General features: G+C 31.3%; 4 protein-coding genes and 2 long non-coding RNA genes across 12 annotated transcripts in view; 2 read left to right on the plus strand and 4 right to left on the minus strand.

Annotated features, from left to right (window-relative positions):
• Positions 1–20,514, plus strand: part of LOC108001707 (uncharacterized) — a 54,827-nt gene extending 34,313 nt beyond the window's left edge. The window contains exons 2-7 of one of the 6 annotated variants that reach the window (XM_062078408.1): positions 13,804–14,059; positions 14,736–14,941; positions 15,717–15,852; positions 16,468–16,607; positions 17,827–18,094; positions 18,199–18,583. In XM_062078408.1, the coding sequence (XP_061934392.1) occupies positions 13,951–14,059; positions 14,736–14,941; positions 15,717–15,852; positions 16,468–16,607; positions 17,827–18,094; positions 18,199–18,254 (915 nt within the window). In that variant the 5' untranslated portion in view covers positions 13,804–13,950 and the 3' untranslated portion in view covers positions 18,255–18,583. Of the gene's footprint in view, positions 1–13,803; positions 14,060–14,735; positions 14,942–15,716; positions 15,853–16,467; positions 16,608–17,826 lie in introns of all 6 variants that reach the window. The other 5 variants (XM_017062875.3, XM_017062876.3, XM_062078407.1 and 2 more) reach the window with 5 other exon arrangements.
• Positions 13,318–13,809, minus strand: LOC133666575 (uncharacterized). Its single transcript, XR_009830895.1, has 2 exons — positions 13,499–13,809; positions 13,318–13,412 (listed from the first exon to the last, which is right to left on the minus strand). It is a non-coding gene; the product is annotated as an uncharacterized LOC133666575 (long non-coding RNA).
• Positions 14,511–15,836, minus strand: LOC133666571 (uncharacterized). Of its 2 annotated transcripts, XR_009830890.1 has the most exons (3): positions 15,513–15,836; positions 14,889–15,203; positions 14,511–14,821 (listed from the first exon to the last, which is right to left on the minus strand). It is a non-coding gene; the product is annotated as an uncharacterized LOC133666571 (long non-coding RNA). The 2 variants fall into 2 exon arrangements; XR_009830889.1 differs by having other exon boundaries at positions 14,889–15,721.
• LOC108001706 (ribonuclease H2 subunit A) lies at positions 19,873–22,811 on the minus strand. Its single transcript, XM_017062874.3, has 3 exons — positions 22,673–22,811; positions 22,165–22,367; positions 19,873–21,449 (listed from the first exon to the last, which is right to left on the minus strand). The coding sequence occupies exons 2-3, from the start codon at positions 22,300–22,302 to the stop codon at positions 20,604–20,606; spliced, it is 984 nt and encodes a 327-aa protein (XP_016918363.2). The 5' UTR covers positions 22,303–22,367; positions 22,673–22,811; the 3' UTR covers positions 19,873–20,603.
• Positions 22,782–24,450, plus strand: LOC108001711 (ubiquitin-like protein 4A). Its single transcript, XM_017062883.3, has 3 exons — positions 22,782–22,918; positions 23,160–23,265; positions 23,341–24,450. The coding sequence occupies exons 1-3, from the start codon at positions 22,871–22,873 to the stop codon at positions 23,637–23,639; spliced, it is 453 nt and encodes a 150-aa protein (XP_016918372.1). The 5' UTR covers positions 22,782–22,870; the 3' UTR covers positions 23,640–24,450.
• LOC108001710 (gem-associated protein 2) lies at positions 23,788–25,733 on the minus strand. Its single transcript, XM_017062880.2, has 5 exons — positions 25,271–25,733; positions 25,125–25,209; positions 24,858–25,016; positions 24,478–24,765; positions 23,788–23,956 (listed from the first exon to the last, which is right to left on the minus strand). Exons 1-5 carry the CDS (start codon positions 25,375–25,377, stop codon positions 23,864–23,866), a joined length of 732 nt encoding a protein of 243 aa, XP_016918369.1. The 5' UTR covers positions 25,378–25,733; the 3' UTR covers positions 23,788–23,863.
• Positions 25,734–25,766: the final 33 nt, after the last annotated feature.

The following is a 25,766-nucleotide window of genomic DNA, read 5'->3' on the forward strand; positions in this document are numbered from 1 at the left end:
TAAAAAATTATTCGAAATCCTTTCTGTAGACTTACGTCTTTAGGTTATGGCCTAGTTTTTCATCATAAAAAAAAATATTCTGGCGAGATTGAATAGTGTTTCGGTGAATAATTCAGACTTATTTAGGTTAAGATATAATAGGATATCTACAAATTAGGTCAGATTCCTTTTCTATTACAATAACAACTTATTTGACCGTTATAAAAGGGAATAGAAACTCGATAATCGATTGGAATTATGTTATCGTAAATTATAATCGAACATTCTATAATGGAATCAAACGAAATTATCAATATGTGTAGTACATACGTCGATAGGAATGCTCGGTCGGTAATCTTGTCTAGTAATATTTTCCATCGTTCCAAATCGATATCGATTCAAAAGGATTCACCTTTAACTTCATCCGTTAGATCTGACGGATCAAAGATTCGTTAGAAATTCGCCGGAAGTCGAATTCCTGGCCCGTGGTCGGACGATTACCCGGGGATTGAAGTTTTTCGCAAAGCTGGTCGACGGATTAATCCCCCGAAGGGAACGCGTCATGGTTTAATTCTTCAGAGGGGGATTTAAAGTGGCGCGGGGGCCAATCGAGACACGCGATTAAGAGTTAACAACAGGCAAAGAGCCGAACAATTGGGCCGGCGGATACGGAAGGCAGAAGATTTAAACGTCTGCTTAAAGGATCAGCCGATAAGATGGTCTCGCAGCCAAGTTTCATTTGACATTTAAATCGAACCATACTCGAACGATCCTTAACCTCTTTCGCTTTTGTACCCTTCGAATCGGAAGCGTACAGGACGAAGCAGATACAAAATACGTACGTAATATTGTTCTTTCAGAAATTTTTATACGATTCTTTGAATTTTGATTAATATTTTGTAGAATTAAAAGATATTTTAAATTTTTTAGATATTATAGAAACGTGTTAAAAAATAATTAAGAACTCTCTTTGATCAGTTAGAAAGAAAGTAAAAAGTGATATATTACGAACATAATGATATTTAATTAATTTTTTGAGAGAAACTGATAGTTGGTGTTCTTTTTTTTTCAGTTTTGATTTAAGAGAATATTGTGAATAAATATCGTTGATTGTATATATGAAATCCTTTTGCGAATAATTTAATCTGGTATTCAATGATCACAATTCACACACACAGACATATATATATATAATTTACTTGAATAAAGATTGCTTATTTATAGCGTTTACAAAAACTTCTGTGAATGATAATATGTTTATATAAATTATTTTAAAAAAAAACTATAATTTCCTAATTAATTTAAATTTATCCTTTTAAGATTAAACATATAAATTACTTCATTGCTTTTAGATTTATCTGTCTCCCATTTTAAATTCAAATATTTTTTAAATTACGATAATATTTTGAAAAAATGTTATCTCTCTTCACGTAAATTTATAAAACGTAGCACAATAGATTACTTTCTAATCAAGTTAACATTAGTGTGATCTATAAATAAAAAATTTTGATTTTATTAAAATGATATAAAATTTAGAACAAAATTTATAACAAAAGAAGAGGAAATTATCGAGTTCGAAGCAATCTTTTCAATTTTACGAAAGCATATAATTGAAATTCTATAAATGATATTTTCGAGAAATTTATTGGTAAATTTTATACAATTATAGTACGTATTGTTTGATAAAGAAATAAAGAGTAATTAACTCGAATATCTCTTTCATTCTAGCGCTCTTTGGCCGGAAAGCAATTTCAATCTGAATTTCTGAGATCTTCGATACACTTGAAAAGTAAGGTTGTGGAGGCTTGACACAGATCGTTGGAAAATATTATTTTAATAGAGGTGTACGGAAGTTCGTTGCGTTACGCGATATCAAGTATCGTGCTTTGCTCTCTGAAACTAATTACATAGTTAAAGAGTTAATTATTGCAGTAGAACGGTGCCGCGGAATGCGGAATCGTCGCAATGTGATCTACTGTTGGTCACGAAAGTATTCTGGTAATCTGACTATTTTCTAGTTAATTCTTCACATATTCTTTTCCATTAAACTATTTTATTCTGAAATACGAAGAATGTTAATAAAATAACAATTTTATTTGTTGAGTTATTTTTCTTTATACGTATATTTATTCACGTATATAAAAAAAAATATTTAGGAAAAAAAAAACTTTGAATTATTTCCTTATTTCTTTTCTCTAAATTACAATCTATAAATATTGTGCACACATAATTCTATATATATTTTAGATAGTTTAATGTTGAATGTATTTATTACGATCAGATATAGTACGTAACAGATTACATTATTTATTAAAAAATGCATGAGTTATCTTTATCGGAGATCGATTCTCGTCACCGAGACAACGAAAGAAGTTGAAATGTATTTTTCAAGCGATTGCATTCGAGCGATTTAATTTTGCACTAGAAGCGCCTGTACATAGGCAACCGGTTTAACGTCAGCGTACGCATTTGACCGTTGCAACAGGGGAACGTTCAGTGGCATTTATTTAGAAAACTTCTTCTTGAAAAAAAAAACGAACTATTAAGTAATTAATAAGAAGAAAATATTATAATATTTGATATACTTTATCAAAATAAATTTTCTTTGATCAATTAGAGAAATTAATTACAAAATTAATGAAAATAAAAAATTATATTCATTATTATTTACTGTACACAGTATCGGTAAAATAAGAAAATTATAGCGTGAAAATACATACATCGCTTGTACTTGATAATTGTTGATAGCCATCCATTTCCCAAACAATCTAGCGTTATATGTATCGGGGTAGAATAGTAGGGTGTTTTTTTTTGTAGTTGTCACGATAAAAGGGCAAATAGCAGGGATTCGCTTTTTCAAGGCTCTATATTCTCTTTTGGGGAGGGAAAAAACACGTTTTTTCACTTTTTTCCCTTTGTTCAATTTCTAAATACACGATGCGATAGCTAAACCTAAAAATAACTTTAAACAGAGTGATACTGAACCATGAACCCTCAATCCCTGATCGTATATGATGTATGAATATGATCAATTTCTTTTATTCTTGTCGTCGTGTGGCTCGATCAATGTCTCTTTTTCTTTCTTCTCTCCACAAATGAATAGTGGAAGTATCGACCTTCGACCGATCGATATTAGATTCTTTTGACTTTTTTTTTTTTTAAATAAATTTTCAAGATCACCTTCAACCCTATATTTAGAGGATCGTTAAAGAGTTTACTTGTGCAAAATGATGCAACATCTCTTGTAACAAGAGATATTTGTTTTTGAAGCAATTAATGGAAATTTGACAGTAACAATTTAACCATAAACGATAAATTTAAAAATTTTTTTTTAAAAATCACCAGATATAGATATAGATCACGATATTCTTCAATTATTTTTAACTATTTTTAAATTATCTTCTCATAATATTCGAGTAACTCGCGCAATAAGGCTCACGACCCGCACAAGGCAAGTTGGAAGCTACTCTCTACAAAAAAAAAATATTAGAAATAAAACAACCTGTCTCATCAAAATGGTAACGAGGCAAGAACGAAGTAGGAAAAGAAAATTTGTTGCCGGTTGAAAAATTCAGGGCAAGAGAAATCGCGATGATCTATGACATCGTTACACGCTCCAAGTAGCGATAGATTGGAGTTACTCTCGATCTTGGGATGCAGAAAATAGATCGAATGTCTGATTTGTTGATTGGCAATTATGGCTTCGTATGGCCTCAAAAATAAGATGCAAAAGGATAAGAAGGAAATGATCTAGAAATCCCACCGAGGATGGAGCACGTCCTGGTGTGTCGTCTACCTTTGACGACGTGTTACGCGTCAACCCCTTTTATTACTCGTCACCGTTTAAACGGTCGAAAGCAGACGACGTATTCCCCCGTTATTACCGCGGAGGAAGCCGCGAAAACTTTGGGACGTGACACGGATGAGAAATTGTATCTTTGCGCGGCTTTTGTCTAGATTGTTGGTTCAGGTCCAGAGAAAAATGATGGCTCTTGATAAGCCTTGGTCGTCTAAAAAACTTGCCATTGTATTTATTTGATAATCTAATTAAATAGCGAGAAATTGATTGTGAAAAGGGGGAGGATTTGGGAATTTTTTTTTTTGTATTTTATTTGATGATATGATACTTGGATTGATTTAATATTTTATATTATGAGTTTGTATGGATATTTGGTATCGATGCAGATTTATTGCAAATTCGATTGATGTGAATCGAAGTCTATATTAGATTTAGAAATTCAGATATCAGTCCAAGACAAATTTATTGTGTATCTGGTTCAAACATCGCTTTAAATCAAGGCTCGTGAGTAATGTGAATTAAAGATTAAAGATCTAGACAAACTTCTGATTCAACACGTTTGTATGTCTGTATATATATAGCTCTAACATCGCGTTAAACTTACTAAAATTAGATATCTGATTATTTCGAAACTTGATTAGAAATTTAATTCAATCTCGATACGGATTCAGACTTACATTCATATCTAATACCTAATATAACCTAGTGAAACGATTAACGTTAATTTAATTCGAATCTGCACAACTTCAGTTCTAATATTATTTTAATTTACATTAAACTTACTATTCGTATAAAACCTAACCTTAATTTTTTAACTTTAAACTGAAACACAAACGAGATTAAAATTTTGAAAATGAAAGTAATCTATTTTACGTTAGTAGAGTTTATTTCGAGCGTACAATACAATATAATTGCACAATAATTGCACAATATAACCTAGTCAAATTAACGTTAATTTAATACGAATCTGCACAACTTTAATTCTAATATTATTTTAATTTACGTCGGACTCTTTATTCATATAAACGTGAACTTAACCTTAATTTTAACGCAGACCCAACACGTTCACTCATCTAGCCCAAAACAAACGTCGAGGTTAAAATCTTGGAAATTAAACTAATCTTACTTACGTTAGCGAAGTTTATTTCGAGCGTATATAAGACTTAAGTACGACACGATAGTAAACCAGGCTTAAGTTTATTCGGTGGCAAGTGTCGGAGGAGCAATTTCGATCGGTCGTGTACGATATTGAGGGACCACGGTTCCACGAACCCAGCAGCATTTACTATTCCGGTGATTTTTATCGGTGTATAAATGACTCACTCGATACTTCCTGAATCGGAAAGAAAAGTAAAAAAAGGAAAGAAAGAGAAGAAAAAGGACGAGGAAAAAAGGGGGGAGAGGAAAGAACGTGACTCAGCCTTGGTTCGTTTTTCCCCGCCCTGACAATTTGGTCAACCAACCCCCTCCGGTATTCGGCTGAAACGATAATAATGCCGTGGTAAAAACGGCAAATATTCCGACGGAATATCGGTGGACCTTTATCCGATTAAAGCTGTTTCGAGACGAATAAGCGATAAACCGGAAATGGATGATCGTGACACGATCATTGACGAGATCGAAAGCGTAGCTGCAAGCACGATTTATATCAGGTACAATTTTTGTCTTTAATTTTTTTTTTAAATATAATAACGAGGCGAAGAAAGATATTTTATCGAATTATCGAAGATCGAATTTGTATCATCCTCTCGAATTAATTTTCATTTCGAAGTAATTCTATATTACACGAAGTCGCGATGTAAAGTAGAAAGAGAGACGTGATACAAAAAAAAAAAAAAAGAAGAAGAATTCGAGATATTTAAATTTCAATTTGAATAGGAAAAAAAAAAAATTCCAACCAACTTTCATACGTTTTTTAAAATCAATTCTGAGGGCGGGGAAAAAAGAGGTGGAGTAAAAGTCGGAAATTTATATGGCAGATTGCACGATTGTCGCTCGTTCGAATATGAATAAATATGGAAAATAGACTTAAGTCGGTTAAAGCCGGTCTCCCGTCCGATCAATTTTCCTTCCTTTTTCCCCTCCATTTTTTTCCTTTTTTAATCTCTCTCTCTCTCCTCTCCCTTCTCTTTCTCTCTCTCTCTCTCTCTCTCTCTCCGTTTAATTCCACGCCATTCATTTTCTCTCTTTTCTCGTATTCCCTTTTATAGAGGCCCGATATCGAATCACACCGGCCATAAATTGGCCGGGCATTATTTAATTAAAGCCTGGCTTTGTAATTTATATATTTATGCTGCCGCTTTTATTTGCGAGATCTTATTTATCGGCTTGAACGTTTATAGGCTGGAAAAACCGATGAGTCTCCTTTTTTTCCTTTTCTCTCTCTCGCTCTCTCTTTCTCTCTCCACCCTCTATCGCTGTCTCAATTTTCGGTTGTTAACGTTTCCCAACGCTATCCAATCGGGAATCGTTGTCGCGAGAACCGGGCGCGAGAATTTTCGAAACAAATCTCCGCGCGAACGAGAATAATTTTCGAAAAAGCTTGATTACACACGATCCCAATTTTTTAGATAGAATTTTTAATTATACCCCGCGTCGCTCGTACGTTATTCATGAATTTCGCTTAAGTCATTAGTAATGAATATTCGTGCACATATTTTCAACTGTAATGTATTTTTTGCGCCAATAAATAATCTGATAGGGGAGGAAAATGTTGGAGGGAATTTTTAATCGACAGAGATTTACGGATATATAATTGATGCTAAATGCATAATTAAACAATGATAGGGAACACTGTTGCGATGTCGGTGAACATGATAATACATGTATATCCATTGTATTCATCGCTTTGAATCCCTTATTCCCCTCATTCGAAATACCAAACGTTCATTTGTACCCTCATAATAAATACTCGTTCGAAGTACAGGGAGATGGTAACAATCGGTATAATAATAACAAGGGTGTTATTTGTTTTGATCATTGGAAGCAAATAACTCGACAAATATAATAAGACGTCCAAATATATCGTTCCAGATATATCCATAATAATTTATAATCTGACATAATCATAAATATAATATTCGTATAAAATTGCTTATGCGCATCTCTCCAGACAGATCCAATAGCAAATCGTTATGCCTGTTGTATTAGATTATATTACATAGCTCGTTACATTCCCTCCTCTATGAGCTACCTGTTTATTTGTCCTTTGAAAAGTCCACCATAACGTTCTTCCCCCTTCTCCCCCTCGTGGCCACATAAATTTTGGCTTGTCTTATGGAACATCATCGATCTCGCAAGGAAAGAGGAAACCAACTGACCCCTGGCCCTATCCCTGGTGTCGTTTATTACTATTATTAAAACGTCTCCTTTTCTCTCTCTTTTCCTCTCTTTTTTCCTGTCCCTCTCTCTTTCAATGGCTACGCGTGACCAAAGGGCGCGTGAGGCGAATGCGAGGGTAAAAAGGTCCCGATGGAGCTTCTCGTTTTCTCTCGACTTATGGTTTCTCCCCTCCCTCCAGTATCGATACACCTTCTCCTGTTGGATATATTCAGTGACTCCCAACCCCATCAACCGTGATCCGGAATTATCATCGAGTATTTCACTTTGCAGGTGTAATATGTATCTTTTTTTTCTTTTTTTTTTTTTTTTTTTTTTTTACAATATTGTAAAGGGAAAACACGATAAGTCTGTTTTTGTTAAAATTTTTTTATTTTGATATTATTTTTTTTTTTTTGGAATATAAAGTAAAAAATTGAACACAATTGATTGCCAGTATATTGTACTGTACTCGGATTGAGTTGAACCGCGAGTCAATACCTTCCTATGAATATTTCTCTTTGTGTATGATTTTGCGTGAAACTATTGTAAAAACGATCTGTAAAATGAGAGAGAGAGAGAGAGAGAGAGAGAAAAGATTGAACGTATCGCGTTTTTCATTGCCACATTCAATATCCTAGAATTATGAAATAAAGTTTAACTTTGAAGACCGCTGACAAGGGAGAAATTGCGTGTCTCTTTTTGTCATCGAAGGCTCCATTGCCACGACCCCAGAAGTCGGGACATGCGACACCACTTGCCCTTTCCGCAATAGCCAATGGTAGCAGGTAGCCAATGCGGCTGGCATATTGCTGGCTTCGTTTATGGGACGGTGTACGATTTCCTGTAAAGCAATACCGAGGCGAAATTAAGCGACTCTCCAGACACCGAGGGGGCTATCTCGATGACACCTGCGAAATTCTCTTTTTTTCTATTTCTTTCTTTTTTTTTTTTTTCTCCCTATTTTTACTCACCTCGATCTCTTCTCAACTTTTCTTCCGTCCATTCGTCGTCCCTCTATCTTTCCATCTATTCCCCTTTCATTTCTCGTTTCACCGACCCTTCGACGAAAAGGCTTCCTCGGGGACACTATCCTGGAGAGATCCAATTGTTCACATGGATTTCTCGTTCTTCTTTTTTTTTTTTTTTCTCTCTTCGATTCGATACGCATGCGTCTGATCGCTTTAAAGCCATTCTTGTGGATTAAGATCGCAATATGGGATGCCTCTATATATACTACTACGTATATAATCCAATACGTTTGTTCGTTCTGATTTGAAGCCAGTCGACAACAGGAGGAGTCCGTTTATCGTGTCGATTTGATGGGTTAATTAGCATGTTGTCAAGAGGAGCGAGGGAAGTGATTCGTTTAATCAGGTCGACTGTACAAAAGAGATTCAGAGATTCTTTATGATATATAGAACTTTATGTAGAACACTAGATTTTTATTTTTGATGTCAATGACAAAGAGAATTAGTTGCGAGTAATTCTGTATCCACTTTCATATTAATTCTTGGCGATTAACGAGAGGTTCTGTTAACCGTGATTCAACCAAATTTGAGAGTAGACAGAGCGCATTAGAAACGCTTGGAGGAAGTGTTAGTCTCTCCTTGTCTCTCCCTGGCTCTCCTCGAACGTCCCTCGATTTAATGACTCTCAACGAAGATTCCGATACTCGACACACCCTCACGTGCCAAATCCACTGCGAAAAAAAAGCCCTCTGACACTAGACAAACGATTGAAATCAGAATCCAAACAAGCAGAGTGACAAGTTCCATACAGGTTAGACCTGATTAACCTCTCGACAAAAGTTTATTTTGTCAAAGATCAGAATAATAAGGATAGTAAATCAAAGGGAAAATCAGTTTTTCCATCATCGTGGCAACGATCAATTGAGAATCAATTACAATCGATATACCATTTCTACTTTCCACAAGTAGAGAATAGGCTTTTCTCGGTGGCGTAATTGATAGAATTTTGAGAGGATTTTGACCTAACATAGACCAATGCTCACTAAAATCGGAATTGCTTCGCGTTCGTTGCCCGGAATATCGAGGTTGTTGTTAAGGAGGAACGTCATCGACCTAATTAACGACGAAGTCGGAGGCATACCGATTCTTCCTCTTTCTCTCTCTCTCTATCTATCTCTATCTTTATCTCCCTTAAAGTTAAAGTGCTCGCGCGATCTAGACTCGATAAAAGCGACCCAATGCGCCCTTACTCATCCCCATTTCTGGTTACCAATACAGAAGCGAGCCTGGAGCAACGGCGTGACACGGTGCAGGCGCCGAGACGCGTGCAACGACTGACTCACAGAACAAATCAGACCCCCTGCCGTTCAATATGCATGAGTTATCATTCGTAACGGAACAGGAATGAATCATATTCGCGACGTTCTCAGCCACCACTCGTTATTTCGCCAGGCTAACCCTGCCTTTCCTTCCAAAGCGACAAACCCCTTTTCGGGGGTTGGCTTACTAGGACCTTTTTTTTCACAACCACACGACTTTCAGTTTCGACTTCTTCTTTCGTCTATCAAGGGTGAGAGTGTCTGCCGTTAGGGTGGATCGAAATAGAACTTTCCTTTTGCTTATGCGGCAGCACTTCGACGCAGGATTGATTCTACGATGAGGAGAAGCAAATTTCTCGACGTAGAAAGAAATTTTCAATTTCACGGTGTCGTTTATGTAATGCGTAGAATAAATCTTTTGCAATCTTTGAAAATCATTTGAATATTAATAATTAAAATTCGTCTATTCTTAATGTATGTTATGTATGTATAAATACGTGTCTTCGTCGTTTATTTAAATTAACATGTGAAATAAAACTTTTTTTTTTTAAGTATTTGCTCCATTTTAAAAAAAGACTATATGTTTCTATGGGTAAAATCAAGATCCAAATGAAAGGAAATACAGAGTGAAATAATGGCGACGGTGGCACACAGTGACAGGCGTCAAAGAAACGTCTAATGTTTTTACAGTTCCGTATCTTTTCTCCTCCCAGTAGCCGACTTTCCTTTTTTTCCACTCTCTCCCTTCTACCGTTTCACCCTCTTTTCATTCTCCCGCTCGTTATCGAGCCTTCTTATCTCTCTTTCATTCTTTCCTTCGTAGTCTTCACACTTATCACGGTTTTCTTCCCTTTTCCCTTTCACTGCCAACGCCACGCCATTTACATCACTATTCACGTCAGTCTTACCCTTCTTTCTTATCGTCCTCTCCCTTTCTGTCTCCTTTAATAACCACTCTCACGTTCGTCATCTCTCTCAGACAACAGCTACCGCTGCGATTTCTTCCCTTTTTTTTTTCTTTTTCTTTTCTTTTCTTTGACCATCGTACCACCCTTCTTCGACTCTGCCGACACTCCGTGGATTCAACGAAAGGCAACCCTTTGTCGATCCAAGAGCACCTACGGTGCAAAGTAACAAGCGATTTCCAGACCGATGGAAAAATATTTGTTCTCGAGCCATCCTGCCTTTTTCGTGTAAAAAAATATTTTTAAATATGACTCAATTCGAGAACGTAAAACTGTTCTAGAAAATTTGATCGTAATCGCATCTATGCAGATTTCATTGAATCCCTTCTGTACTGGTTATAATAATTGCCAAATTTGGATTCATAAATCATTGTTCTTCTTAAATCTCTCCACTAGTCTAGTATATTTCGTATAAGTTAATTTGTATAGATTAATATTAGTTCAGTAATAATGTATTATGATCATTATATGTTGCTAATTAACTAGGAAATCTAACTATATATAATCATAAAACATGTATAATCAAACTATTATCATTATATACGATTTAGCTATAAATCCTATTATCCTTAATAGAAAGTATCTTCTCTCCTAATAATAATCCATATTGTTTAAAGGATCTCCTATTTAAGAGTTCACTTCAGAGTTTGTCATAATTGTCTGAACATTTCTAACTCTTAAACATAAACGTAAACTAACCGCCCTCAACTTACGAAACAAAATAATACTGGAACATTCGTCGGATTTTATGTAGCTATTTTTGTAACGCGAAAGAAGAGTCAGAAAACGAGAACAACACACGTCAGAATGAAAAGAAAAGTTGTCACGCATCAACCAGAAACAAAGCCGCAATTCCGCGCTAGTTGCGAGGCGACAACTTGCTCGGTGGAAAAATTCTGCGTGTTACCGCAACGTGGCGCTACGATCGATGCATCAACGGCGCCGGTTCCGCGCCGATAAAAGTGGCCCGCCCCAGGCATTCGTGGAATAATTGGATCGGTTTTTGCAGCTGTGAATCACGACCCTCGACAATTGGAGGAACAAGACCTTTTTCTACTCACGCCACGCGACTTTTCCGGGCCAGATACCACGGCTCGCTAGGTTTCACTATCTTTTCTTCAAAGGATGCCACTTTTTCTCATCGAGAATACCCCACATGGTTCCATTCCATCCTTTGCTTTATCTTTTGTTCCATTATTTTCTGATTCTCTATAATCTTTATTTTAAATTTTGCGATCATCGCAAAAATTTTTGAAAAGTCGAAACAGAATTGAAAAGGTAATGAGATATATTTAATTTTGTGAATTTTAGAGATATAATAATTAATTGTATTAAAAAAAATTATAAGTTTAATTTATAAATACAAAAAGATTTTAATATTCAATTGAAATTTTAATAATAATTAATTATAAATAACAATGATGTATAATAATGATTTGCATAATAAGATTAAGATCTCTAATGAGATTTAATAAAAAAATTGTTAAAATAAAATCAATATATTATATATATGATCTTGATTAAATTTCAACGATGAGAGCCTAATAAAAAGAGGCATATGTTACATGATATATATGCACATGATAAATATTAAAAGCGTAACCAATTATCAGATTGATTAACTTTTAAGTTATTTTCTTTAATGAAAAACGATGGTCGGTAAAATAGGTCACTCGATAAAAGATAATTGTTTTTTTTCCACAGAGAATGTAGAGGGTGTTCTAATTTAATTTTAGTAATTTTACGGCAATCTGTAGTGTCGTTTAGGGATATTAACTCGCGGCGGTAAAGAATGGTGTACTATTTTATCGACAGAACAGGAAAAAAATGTTCGAAATTCGTTTCTGAATGAACTTTTCTTTTTCTAACTTATTATAAAACAAGTGAAAAAATTACACGCTCTATGAATTGGAGAATTCTCGAGTAGAACAAAATTGTTGGAGGAACAACAATTGGAGGGAGGAAAAAAAAAATGTTTCTAGACTCGGTTTTAGATTAAAGTGTCTTGCATTTACACGAATGTTGAGATTTCCTCTTTCTGTTCTGGAGCACTTGACAATGATTCTTCCTCTGCTACGACAGAAGATAATTCTCTTTGTTGCAAAGTGTGCCCTTAATGTCGGCCGATTCTGAAGTTAATGCGCGCCGCGTTTAAAAGTAATGGAGCTAAAAAAGTCGAGGAAAATGAAATCGAAGCGTGCCGCGAGATAAGCGACAGGAATAGCTCTTTATCCTTTTATTTCTCTCATAATTCCTTGCAAACTCTCTCTTTCTCCTTTCGTTTCATAAAGGTATAGCGACGAATTGCATAAATCACATAAATTGATATTACGTTCGTGTTTTACAAAATTTAAAGAAATTAGCATAGATTATATTCTTATAGTAGTAACAATTCTTTTTTAGAATTATTTTGATAATGAATATTTTTCTAATGAATTTATTCAAAATCAAGTCAAATAGTTTTTGGTAAAAACAATATTATTAGAATAAAGTTAATAAGTTTATTGAATTAAATTTTATTTTATTATTCTATACTTTTGCAATTGATAAATATGCTTTAAAATTTATATTAATATAATATATAAACTATATAAATAATGAAATGTAAAATCAAATTGTAACTTGTAAACATATAATTATTTTGATTGTCATTTAAATAATTTTAAATAAATATTATTTAGGAATTAAATATTTAGAAAATTAAATTATAGAATTTAATGTACAATATATTTTTATTCATATAAATATTTCAATCATTTTAAAAGAACATAACAATTGAAAGAAAAAGATGAATTATATTCTCATTTTCTGAAATTGCCTCCGGGAATGAACCATTGTTCATGCTAAAAGCGTCTGTTCCATAAACTGTTAATATTGCAAATTAATTCAAAATATCAAAACAGAAGCTGATGAATCAATAGTTTGTTCAAGCTATGTCAAATAACATAAATTCAGTAGGCAAGATATGATAGTAATTGCCATTTAATTGCCATCAATTCTAATTAACATTATAAAATAATTACAATTTACCATCAAATATTTCCCGGAAAAATTACATTTCCTAAAATTCATATCTTTATTAAATTTAATTTATATTGTGATATTTATAATATTTAATATAAAATATTTATTATTTTTTCTGCTAACGTATATTATTTCTTCTTCAAATTAAAATATCATGTTTCGGATATCTTATCGTTAAAAAAAGATCTCAGTATTTGCTTTCCCACGTATACTCTCGCTTTATCAGTAACACTAATTACTATCCATGCTAATTAGCAATTCATTTTCATCCATTTTCAATATCGTTTCATCGAAATACAGAGACGTGTGAGAAACACACATTCGAGCGGGAATGAAAATTCGTTCGAAAATGAAAATATCCCAGTTACTGTTCTCTATTTTCCATCGAGAAATACATTCGGCAGAAGCTTCCCCACAACCTTTTTCAGGGAACGATCGCGTGCACGGTTACGAGGACGATCGCGTGGAAAACTCGAAGCTCGGAAAAACGTTGCATCGGATCAACGGAAGGTTAAAAGGCAATTCGATGGAATTGTTCTCTCGTTGTTCGAAACGGTGCACAAACACGCGTGAGAATGGCTTCACATTCCCAACGTCGAACGATTCATTGGCCGACACGATTATCGCTGTCACGCTTCGATTCCCGCGCTCTCTGGAGTTTTCTCTTTGAAGCTTCGAGAATTTGTAAGTCCTTTCTGCCATCTCTATTCTCGACAAACGATTTATAGAAACGATAAGTTTGTTTTAGAAAATGATAGGTATTATAAAGAGATCTGATACTCTTGTCTTTTGTAATGATATAGATCTAAGGAGTATCAAGTTATACAAGCCTTTATTCTTGTTTCTCTTAAATTTTAGGAAAAAGGTAGAGTAAAGTCTTTTAGATATGATGTAGAGCAGAGGTTAACTCAAGTTTGATTTAGATATAATAAACTTAATTTAAATCCTTGGATTTGATATTTTAATCCAAATCAAACTTAAATCTAGATCTATTAAATTTAAGTTTAATCCAGTTTTAGTGTATGCTTATTATTTTCATTTATTAGACCCAATTTTATTTATAGGTTTAATTTAAAATTGGTATTCAAAAGATATATCTTATTCTTTTCCAAAATTAATAAAAATTTAACTCAAATTTAATTTAATGCATATTATTATAATCTAAATTTAATCTACAAGTAGGTCTTAATAAGGAGTTGATATTATAACCTATATATAATTTAATCCAGTTGTAATACTGTAATTTCATATTATTTAGCCTGATTTCTTCATTTTTAATTCAATTTTAACATATATTGACATTAAATTTTCAAATTATTCTTAATAATTATTTTCCAGTTAATTTCCTATTTGATTTCAGATACGGTTGCGTTGAGGATGCTGGAGCTGGTGGTACCGCAGCATGTAGTCCGTGGTCAAAATATCAAGCTAGAATGCAACTTCAATCTAGACGGGGAAACGTTGTACTCGGTAAAATGGTACAAAGACGGAAACGAGTTCTATCGATACGTACCACAGGAAAGGCCGCCTGTGCTCGTTTTTCAGCTGCCAGGTGTCACGGCGAACGTAAGAATCATATTGTATTGATTTTTTTCCCTTGTCTCGTGCCATTGCACCCCCTTACATCGTGGTGCTTTCTATTTAAAGATCGTTGCTTCTCATTTTTATCGCGTATTATTGCCCGGCTTCCTTTTAAACCTGTTTCCGGTGTATCTAATTTCACCAGAATTTTTATCTTTGGCGAATAGAATTTAGAAACATCAGAAATATCAACTTTCCATCCAATTCTATTTATATGAAATATTTTGGAATGCAATTTTCTAAAATTCTAAAAATTAAAATTTGTTAATTATATTTATTTTATTTTTTTTATTAAAAAATAAAAGTTTATATAATTTTTTGACAAAAATTAATTTTTTTAGAAAATATATCTAAAATATCATACTGCTTTTAGTGAATATTAAATTTTTATAGTCATATGAAAATATTAAAAAAAAATGGAAAAAATAATGGATATAAAATTAAGTAATTAGTATTAATACTAATAAATAAATACAATATGAAAATATTTTTTGTAATTGTAAAATTATATAAATATATAAGTATTTAATACATATATTTAATACAAAAATATTACCAGATTAATAATATAATCAAACTATCATATCATAAGATTAATATTTTTAATTAAGGATAATTTCTTAGTAAACATATAATGTTACTAGGAAGAATTCACTAATATATAAGAGGTTAGAATTATAACAGTTAAACGATTCGAGGAATGGTATAAGTTTAATTAATTGGTTCAAAAAGATACAGAGAGAACCATTTTCTCTTTTAGATTCACAATTCGACCGAAAGATCGGTCGTTCTCCATTCTGTGAATTTAATGAGCACCGGAAGATACAGATGTGAAGTGTTAGCCGAGGCGCCATATTTCCAAACGGTTTCCGATCACTCGGACATGCTGGTAGTGGGTAAGAAACGTTTATAAATCGTTGCATTGGTTGATATTTCCTTCACAAGCAGGAAGTGTTTTTTTCTCAACCCAACAAAAATACTAACCATCTTTTCTCTGTTGGACCTACTGTGACAGGTCCATAGAGATTTACCATTAGTTCCATTCCATTTACCATTGAGAAAAATAAATCGAATCTAAGTTATATTTTTTTCTTTCTTAAAAAAAAAAGATTTATATTATGGAAGAAAATAATTTTATAATTTTAATAATAAAGCATTTTAATAGTTAAAATTACAAGATTAATTAAATTGACTGAATTTAGATTTTATATTCTGATAATTTTAATATTAATATTAATTTTGTTTCATTTCTCAAAAAAATTTATGCACTTTTCTGAATATTAAAATAATTGCACGAATTGCACATATTTACCATTCAAAAAATAAAAGAAAAATTTTAAAATGATAAAATAATGATTTAAAAATTATAAAATAATTTAAAAACTGAAGTATTAAAAAGAAAAAACTAAATTAAGAGTAATAATTCTTTGAAATAATTTTTTGTTATTTCTTTATAATTCTTCCTTATTCTTATTTTAATAGTAAAAAGTAATTATAACGAAAAATTGCAGCTTTACCGGAAGATGGTCCCATTATCACTGGCAGACCAGGAAGGCATCGTTATCAGGTCGGTGATGTGGTTCGGTTCAATTGCACTTCGGCGAAATCGAAACCAGCTGCCATACTCAGCTGGTTCATCAACGGGGAGCCTGTAAGTGACTTAAAAACGGTGTTAAATCGTTCATGCTTGTCAGAATGTTGTGAAATTCTGTGACATTTCTTTTATCCTTACTCTTATTCGCTGTAATTGCACCACCTGCCACCAGTCAAGTTCAAATTCTTCCATTGTCCATTATTCTTGCCCTTGCCACAAGTATATCGATTTTCAGAAGAACAAATATAGTTGCATCAGGCAAAGATGTTGAGTTAATTGGACAAGCGATGCGGATCGTTTAAGCGGCTAATTGAAGTGTTATAAATGGTGTGGCAGTGTTGTAAATTTATTCCATCAGAACAACACCATTTATGGATACCATTATATGATTACTTGGAGATAGAGATATTAAGAAAAAATTCTCAGAATTTTATGCTTGAAAATATTATAATTTTCTAAAGATTATGAATATAGAATATTCATTTTTATGTTTAAAGAGATTAAAAATGAATTTGAACAAAGAAAAGCAATTTTTTTTATCTAAAAATATCAGTTTAAATTTTTATAAAAAGTTAAATGATTAAAATATTGAAAAGAAAAAAATTGTATTAATTATATTATGTTGCAAGAAATTATATGCCCAATATTTAAATAAAATGGGACAACTTCGTTAAAGTTCTTAGTCAAAGTTTCAAGTTCTTATCTCCTCGCATTTCTGTCAATTCCCTTGCGCAGAAAGCCAAAACATGCTTACTTTAATTTTGACTAATTTTATGATCTCTACGTATATCCTGACCCATATTATTAAACCTGGATATTCTTGTTCATCACTTTTCAATAAATATTAAACATAATATAATTTAAACATAATATAATAATTTAACACTTCATTCAATTCGCTATTCTCTTTGACCTGAATCCAAAGCCTCTCTGCGAAAAGAACCTTTTATAGAAACCTTTTATAGTCATATAATAGATTCTTATACGTCCATCGTCTGTTATATTAACAATTATCCAATCCAGATTTTGGTTAAACATTTGTTAATAAATTATTTCTGTCCTTTCGCATGTCAATTATTTTTTCAAAATCTACTAAAGTGCAATCCAACTCGATTACGGAATCAAATGTGATACACGATAACTTGACAAGTCTCGCTTGTTCAAGCGAAATCATAAATGCTTTTATTTTTCTTAAATGTGTAATACATGAGAAACAATCCTTTGGTTTCATTTTTTTCCATCTTCCTGTTTTTTTTTCTTTTTTTTTTTGACTCAGGTTGACACGCAATACTTGAGAGGGCCTCACATCACCGAGGTGGATCGCGAGGGTTTGGAAACGGCTGTGCTAGGTCTGGAGTTTCGTCTGCGTACGAAGCACTTCAAGAGGGGTGATCTGAAGATCAAATGCCTGGCAACGATAGCGACTGTATATTGGAAATCGAACGAGCTCAGCATAGAGGGTGAAAGGCCCCTCAAGATGCCCGTTATGGAAAGCAGGGAGACAAGGGCGCAAGGCCATACGCATGCGGAACATATCTTAGGAGGTAAGAAAATGATACATATAAATATATATATGAATGTAAATATGATTGATTTTCAACTTTTTTTGTATTATATTTTAATACGTTTATGACATTATGATTTGAAGTGGACATCTCTAAAACACGTGCTCTCTGGAATATATATTTGAATTATCCTGTATGATATTTCTCAAAGTAAAGTCATAAAAAAGTTATTCCTCTGGACGAAAAGCATCAAAAATGTAGAACGACGGTTTTTCGTGGGAGCTTCTATTTTGAAGGAAAAGCACTTTGAAGAGATCGCTTAAGGACGCGTGCACTTGGCGGAGGAGATTCAGTGGTTCTCATTTGATTTTCTATGGATCCTATATAAAAAATATGTTCAAAATAGATTAATTTATTATATGATTTATTTATTATGAAAAATTAATATATGTTGATAAAAAAAGGTACTGTTAATAACAAAAATCATAATTTATCGATTATTGATAAAGAAGAAAGATATTATAGAAATATGCTAAATTCTTTCCAATAACATGAAAATCACTGATATATTATTTGAAGTAATCCTTATATGATAAATTTATGGATGGCAATAGTTATATCAATAGTTATATCAATTTTTCAATATGAATATATTTTATATTTATATTCTTTAATAATATATTTATAATTTATTATTTCATTAGATTGTAATAATTGTAAATAATTGTATGTTCATATAAATATCACATATTATATAAGAATAAAAATTATATATTACTAAAATTTAAAAATTAAAAATAATTATATATAAATTTAAAAATTTGTTGTATTGAAATTTAAATTTGAATTAAAATAGTAATTATTTTGATAATTTCAAAATAATCTTAATTATCTTAAATTTTCTAAAATATTAATCTATCTTCAGTTCCAAACGAATATTTTTCTCTGGAAAGAATCTATAAATGATTCCAAATTAGTGAAATATTAATTGTCAAGATCGATGCCAAGAAAGAAAAATCCATCTATCCACGTAGAAATATCGCAAAATATCATTAAAAAAATCAGAATCAGAGACATATTCGTTTGCCGACAATTTGCTGACTTATGGATACATATGCGATGTTAGTAAATTTGTGTGTCAGTAACTGTGAATGCAATTCCCTCGCCAATATCGATTGAATTAAAGCCACGATATGTTTCAATTTTTTCATGCCTTTTTTTTTTTACCTTTTTTTCTTTATTCAATATTACTTTTAATTTATGTTTTAGGAAGCGGAAGCAACATGTTAGCACCATGCATCTTCCTTCTGATGACAAGTATATTGATTCTACGATAAGAAGACTCAAGATGTGGTGCATCGTCCTTTTCGTGCTCATCCTTTTCAAGTCTCCTCAAATCGTGACATATGGAGACCTCTGGTGTACTAAATTATCCGTGTTGTTTCTATTTTTTATAATCGCAGTTAGTGAAGTTAGTGAGAACATAGACGAGAGAATATACTTAATAAAAATATATGTCAGTATGTTATAAAGTTAGAGAATGAAAAGACGGGTGTTGTAAATTCTTGCTGAATCACTTCATAAATCTCTGTGCATCTTCCATCAATTTGTATACTTTCGATACTTTTTCTCTATATACTGCCTCTTTGTACAAGCTTGACATATTTTTGAAAGTTTTAAATTTAAATTCTAAATTTTAGAACTTAAAATATTTTTATAGATTTAATTTAAAATCCTTAAATTTGAAATTTGAAATTCTAGATTTTTATATAAGATGCATAGAAATTTAAGGATTCATTAAATATATCATCAAATGGTTACTTGAAAAAAAGATTTTATTCAATTGTTGATACAAGAAAACAAAGTTTAAAAAACAAACTCGATTTATAAATCTATGTTTGTATCTTCAGATTCTTGAAATTGCCGCTCTATGTACTTTTCTTTCCTTTTCTTTTTTATTGTCTTTTATTGTTAAAGAAATGAATCACAAAATGAATGAACAAATAATAATCAATAACAATGAACGAATGAATGAATGAATGAACGAATGAATGCCGAGCATATTTATATTCTAATTGTACACGAGTGTTTTTATCGTCCAGTCGCATGAGAGAGCAAAAAACATTTTAATTCGGTGAGAGTGTTCTTGACATAGCTTTTATCAATCTAGTCGCTATTAATCAACTGCAGAGATATGTATGTTATTCTAGAAATTATTGTGAATCGTGTGTACGCGTGTGAATGTAGAGTGTATTTTACCAAAGAACATTTTATGCTAAATAACATTCCTAATTGTTAATTACAAGTAAAATACATTGAGTGAGTTGGAAAACCACTCTTTGCATATCGTATTTTACTGTAAGAATGCACACTGTACATATGTACATAAATTGAACTTTTATCTTTAACTTAACGTTCTGATAAATAAAACGGCGTTTACATCGATGGATCAGACAAAAGTTTTAGTTCGAAATAGCTTTTTAATTGTAATTCTGTATGTGTGTGTGTGGGTGTATATATTACTTGTATCGTATATAAATTAGAAAAATCATAATGAGGAAGTATTGAAGAGGCATCTTTCGGTAAAAAATTGATGCCGCTTTTTTTGAGATTTGAAAGATTTATCTGGTGATTTGGCAAAGAAACTGGAAATCTTTTGCTCCCCAGGATTCCTTACGTCTTCCATTTCTTCCCATTCAACAGATAAGGCATCTGATTCCAGAATCTTTTCAGCGGTAGACCAGCTGAATCTGACAATATGCGGAAACCCAAATACGGGATCCACATTTTCGGATAGCCACTTTTTAGTCTCTGGATCATTTGGATATCCACTTCCGTATTCTGTCATTATCGATCCTTCGAGAAATTGCCAAGCTCTTATAGCATGATCACGAGAGACTTTAGCGCAAATACTGGCAGCACTGACAATAGGATACGTGGAGTCGGCCTTTTTTGCGACTGTTATCTTTATATCTGGAAAAATTTGCTCCAATTTGGCTTGATACTTTTCTGGCTTACCTATCGTATCTACATAGATCTCCGTGATCCTTGCACCAGCTTCAATCACTAATTTAGCTAGCTCAATCGCAGAATTCATAGACACCTCGTTTAGAGAAGTCTTTACCCGACGATACATGCTATTTGAAATAACATTAGGAGATATGACATCCACAGCCCAACCTATTGTCTTGTACTGTTCACAAATTTTATCGAAAATTGTATCTCTTTTTTCCTCTGTCAAACTCTTGGAATCAGCACAACCTAGATCCACGAGAAGTTGTTTTTCGGATAAAGGTGCGTAAGAAATTCCATAAACCATGGGCCCAAGGACTGGCCCACGTCCAGCCTCGTCGATACCAAGCTGACACGGTTCATCCTTACATATTTGTGGTACCTAAGAAAAATTTGAAATGGAGAAGATGATATTAAATACACATTTTGTTTGAAAAATTATTCACAAACGAATATTTATTAGAAATGTATTATTGAAAAAAATCAATGGCTTAACAATTAAATGATATTTATTTGTAAAAAGTTTATTTTATATTCTTATATTAATAATAATAATAATAATAATAATAATAATTAATAATAATAGAATATATATATATATAATATATATATATTCTATTATATATTCTATTATATATATTCTATTATATAATATATATATAATAATATATATAATATAGTCATTTATTTGCTTTTTTCAATCATTTTTTATGAGATTGTACAAAATTTAATCATTTTTACAAATATTTTTAAATATTTTATATATTTCATTAATGATATAATTAATTTATAATTTTATATTTGTAAAAGGGCAATTAAAAGTTATATAACAATAGAAAGTTGCATGAAATAGTATTTATCATGTTTTTAGCATTTATTAAAAAAAATCAAATTATGTTCTAAATTTTATCAATATTTAATAACCTCATATTATGTTGTGATTTTAATGATATTTCAAGAAACTAACAATTGAATTAAATAAGAAAAATAAGAAAATAGAAAATTTCATTGGAATAAATAAAATATATTCTTCTTTTTTATATATATATGTGTATATATTTATATATATATATATATACATATATATACATATTTACCTTTGACAAGTGAACTTTATTGTTGCTGTGATTCCAGGCTTTAAAATACGGGGTTAGATCATCTCTGCAGGTAATTTTAATATCTTTAGAATGATTAATACAATTTTCGTCCAATATCATTTCTTTAACATTACTCATAATATTTGTTTTGTTCTTCTTAATGTTTATATGTTTTTTATCAGTCGAAAAACGTATAACTTAACCTCAAAATAAAATATTAACATTTAGACTAACCGCCAAAATTTATGACATGAGTATCGATAAATCGTATCGAAGTATAATAAATGATTTTTTGATACAAGTGAACATCGTTTTCTTAAATAGCAAAAGAATAATTAATAAAACTAAAAAATTTACAATGTTTCGAAATATTTTACAAGAATTTAATAAAATGATTGATTAAATATTTAAAAAGAGAAGAAAAGGGAAATCTCGATGACACGTATCTATCGATAAAGAACGTTCAGTATCGACTTCTGTATTTGCACGTCTAAGGGTTTCTGACTACCTGTGTGCATGTGTACGCGTGTCCTCGGTAGAAATAGTTGATGACGCCGTGTGTTAGTAATATCGTGTGTCGCAAAATATAACCTCACAATAAAATGCTCGAATCCTTATCGGTGTCATTAAAGGTCCCGTTCTTGAGAAGAATTTGATTTTACACATTCGTTTTGGTTTACGGACGCTTCGGCGTGCACATTACATCATGAAAGTTATCGTGAAGAAGCTTCAAGGAAAAGAATGCGTTGTTGACGTGAGTACTCAGCACCTTGGATTCTTTTTTTTATATTTACAAGAAACGTTACATGATAAATTTTTTGTTAGCCGCTGACGATGTTTCTAGAAATTTATCAGATTCAAAGATGGTATCTTTTCCATATTTTAAAATAATCGGTTAATTTTGATGTCTTTTCACACTTGAAATGGTTTTAATGCTGCTTAAATACATTTTATGGCATATTAAAATTTTATTGAATAATTGTTTATTGTAATAGATTACACCTTCGGATACAGTTCTTCAGTTAAAGCACAAAGTCAGCGATCTTTTGGGTATAGATGTTCCACATCAGAGACTGTTGCTTACGGGCAAGGCATTAGCTGGTGAGATTCAAACTACAAAAAAGATATTGGATTTTTAGATTAACAATTTAATATTTTGATGAAACAAATTTTCAGATGAAAATCCATTAAGTTTTTATCCAGGAATCAAAGATGGAAGCAAGTTAAATCTTTTGGTTATTAAAAAGACAGAGGAAGGATCTAGTGAGGGAAAGGCTTCACATAGCAAGTCTGGCATGTATCTCTTACGAGATGAAATTTCTAGAGTTCTGAGGCATTATTATACAGAATCAGAAACAGAGTCAATAATCAATGAGTTGATAAAAGACCTAAAGAATAAAGTGAATAATCTTAGTTATGATGACTTAGAAAGATTAGCAACTGCACTTCTTCAGGACCAAGAGAATATAGCTTAAGAATAAACTTCGGTTTTTCAATTTCTCACTTATTATTTGATTATTGTAATACACTTTTATTTAATTAAAAAATGTTGCCTCATTGTACCCTAATAACCAGTAGTATATTTTAAGTAAAGGGAAAGGTGTGCAAAAAATAATACAAATGTATTAAAAGGTCGATTTTATTAAATCATACACAAAGTAAATAATTTAAATTGCACTTCAATAAAAATTAGATAGTTTTAAGGATCGGCCAAATCCAATTGACGGAAATATCTCGCAACTAGACATATAAATAAATTCAGTGCTCCTATTTCATGTATTTCCAGTTTCTTCTAAAAAAATAAACGAAAAAAAAGAATAAAAAAGTAGACATAATTAAAATTCACAAGAAATGACCCAACTTCGGATTATTGATTTTTACGAAATTTTTAGAACAAGTTATTTTTCGTTTTGCATTTTTTGGTAACATTAGAAAAATACAATAGAAAAATAAATAATTTTTTATTTAAATTTATTAATAAATGCAAAATATAAAATAGTTTGTTAGAAATTTAAATTCGAAATCAAATTATTAATTTTTACAAATAAATTTCATTTAACGCATATGGAAATTTAATTTAAATCAGAATTCCGAAGTTGGAATCTTCTGCTTGTTAAATGGTAAATTAATTACAAAAAAAATCTGTAAACAATTTTTATGTTTCATTTTAATACAAATGATAAATTTTCTTTTTGAACTATTATTTTAATTTACTTCCTGATTAATGTCAATAACAAATTTAATATACAAATATGCAATAAAATTGATTTATTAAAAAATAAAAAATATTGCTTTTCTAATATTCTTTATTACCGATTTTGCACGCATGATTGAACATGTTCTAGCCAAAGATCTTAAACAGGAACATGTATCTGGAGTTAATGGCATTTGCAGAACAACTAGCAATGCATATATCCATTGACCCAATTCATATTCTATCTTTTCCAATGTTTCAATATGTTCCACTAAATATTCTAATATTTGTTCTACTTCTGGATGATTTAAACAAAAAATGATATCCAATGTTGGAGCAATTCTTGTTTTTTCTTTATCATTACTTGAACAAAATTTGATCCAACCTTTTTCATCATCAATACTTGGCTGTAAAATTAAGATATTAACATTAAGGCAAATATACAGCAAACAATCATTCAAATAATATTTTAGTATAAAATATTTAGTATATTAAATACCATATCAATCTTTGGACGTTTCCATTTACGTTTTAATGATTGAATTTCGTTTTTCAATTGACTTATATATAATCTGATATTTGAAAAATCTGATACTTGATATAACTGCCAATCAAGTGAAGGGCCAAGCCATGGTGGTGCCTCCATACAGCCTGATAACTTATAACGTTGCGTTTACATAATTATTATATATGTTGTTTAAATTTTAAGAAGTTAGAATTCTAATTTCTTGTATAAACGATTGTAAAACATCGTTTGCAAACTTACAGGTTCGACATCAATTGTAGGTTTCCCAAAATGTTTCCGATCAATGTCGGCTACTACAATATCAGCACATTTTTGTGCTTCTATTCTGTAATAATACCATAAATTTAACTATTCATTTTTTGATAATTGTTTAATCTTTTACTTACACTACTCTTTTAATATATTCTTCTCCGGAAGTTGGAGGCAAAGACAGGTTAAGATCCTCATCAATTTCTCCAACAACGAAAGCAGGTTTTGCTAAATAATCTGTCATTTTTCTTATTATTTTTAAATAATTATTAAATATTATTTATTTCAATCTATAAATAGGTTATATTATTTCTTTCAGATGAAGTTATTTATCGTCACCCCCTCTATGAAAATTTAGTACAAAGTTTTTTTTTTCATATTCCTATGATGCAAAGTATTAGTTAAGAAAAAAATATTCAAAGGAGACATATTGAATTTATGTGTTTGAATAAAATAAATAATAAAGTAAATAAAAAATTAATCTAATTAAATATATAAACTATATTTATTATTTATTTAGCGCCATCTTTTTGAAAAATCTTTAAACTTATTGTAAATTATTATCGACAACAAAATATTATTAGCAGAATTTTACAATATAAATTTAAAAATCCAGAGCTATTCTTGAGTGTT

The sequence above is a fragment of the Apis cerana genome, linkage group LG8 (assembly GCF_029169275.1).
Source record: "Apis cerana isolate GH-2021 linkage group LG8, AcerK_1.0, whole genome shotgun sequence".
In the NCBI taxonomy this organism is placed as follows: Eukaryota; Metazoa; Arthropoda; class Insecta; order Hymenoptera; family Apidae; genus Apis; species Apis cerana.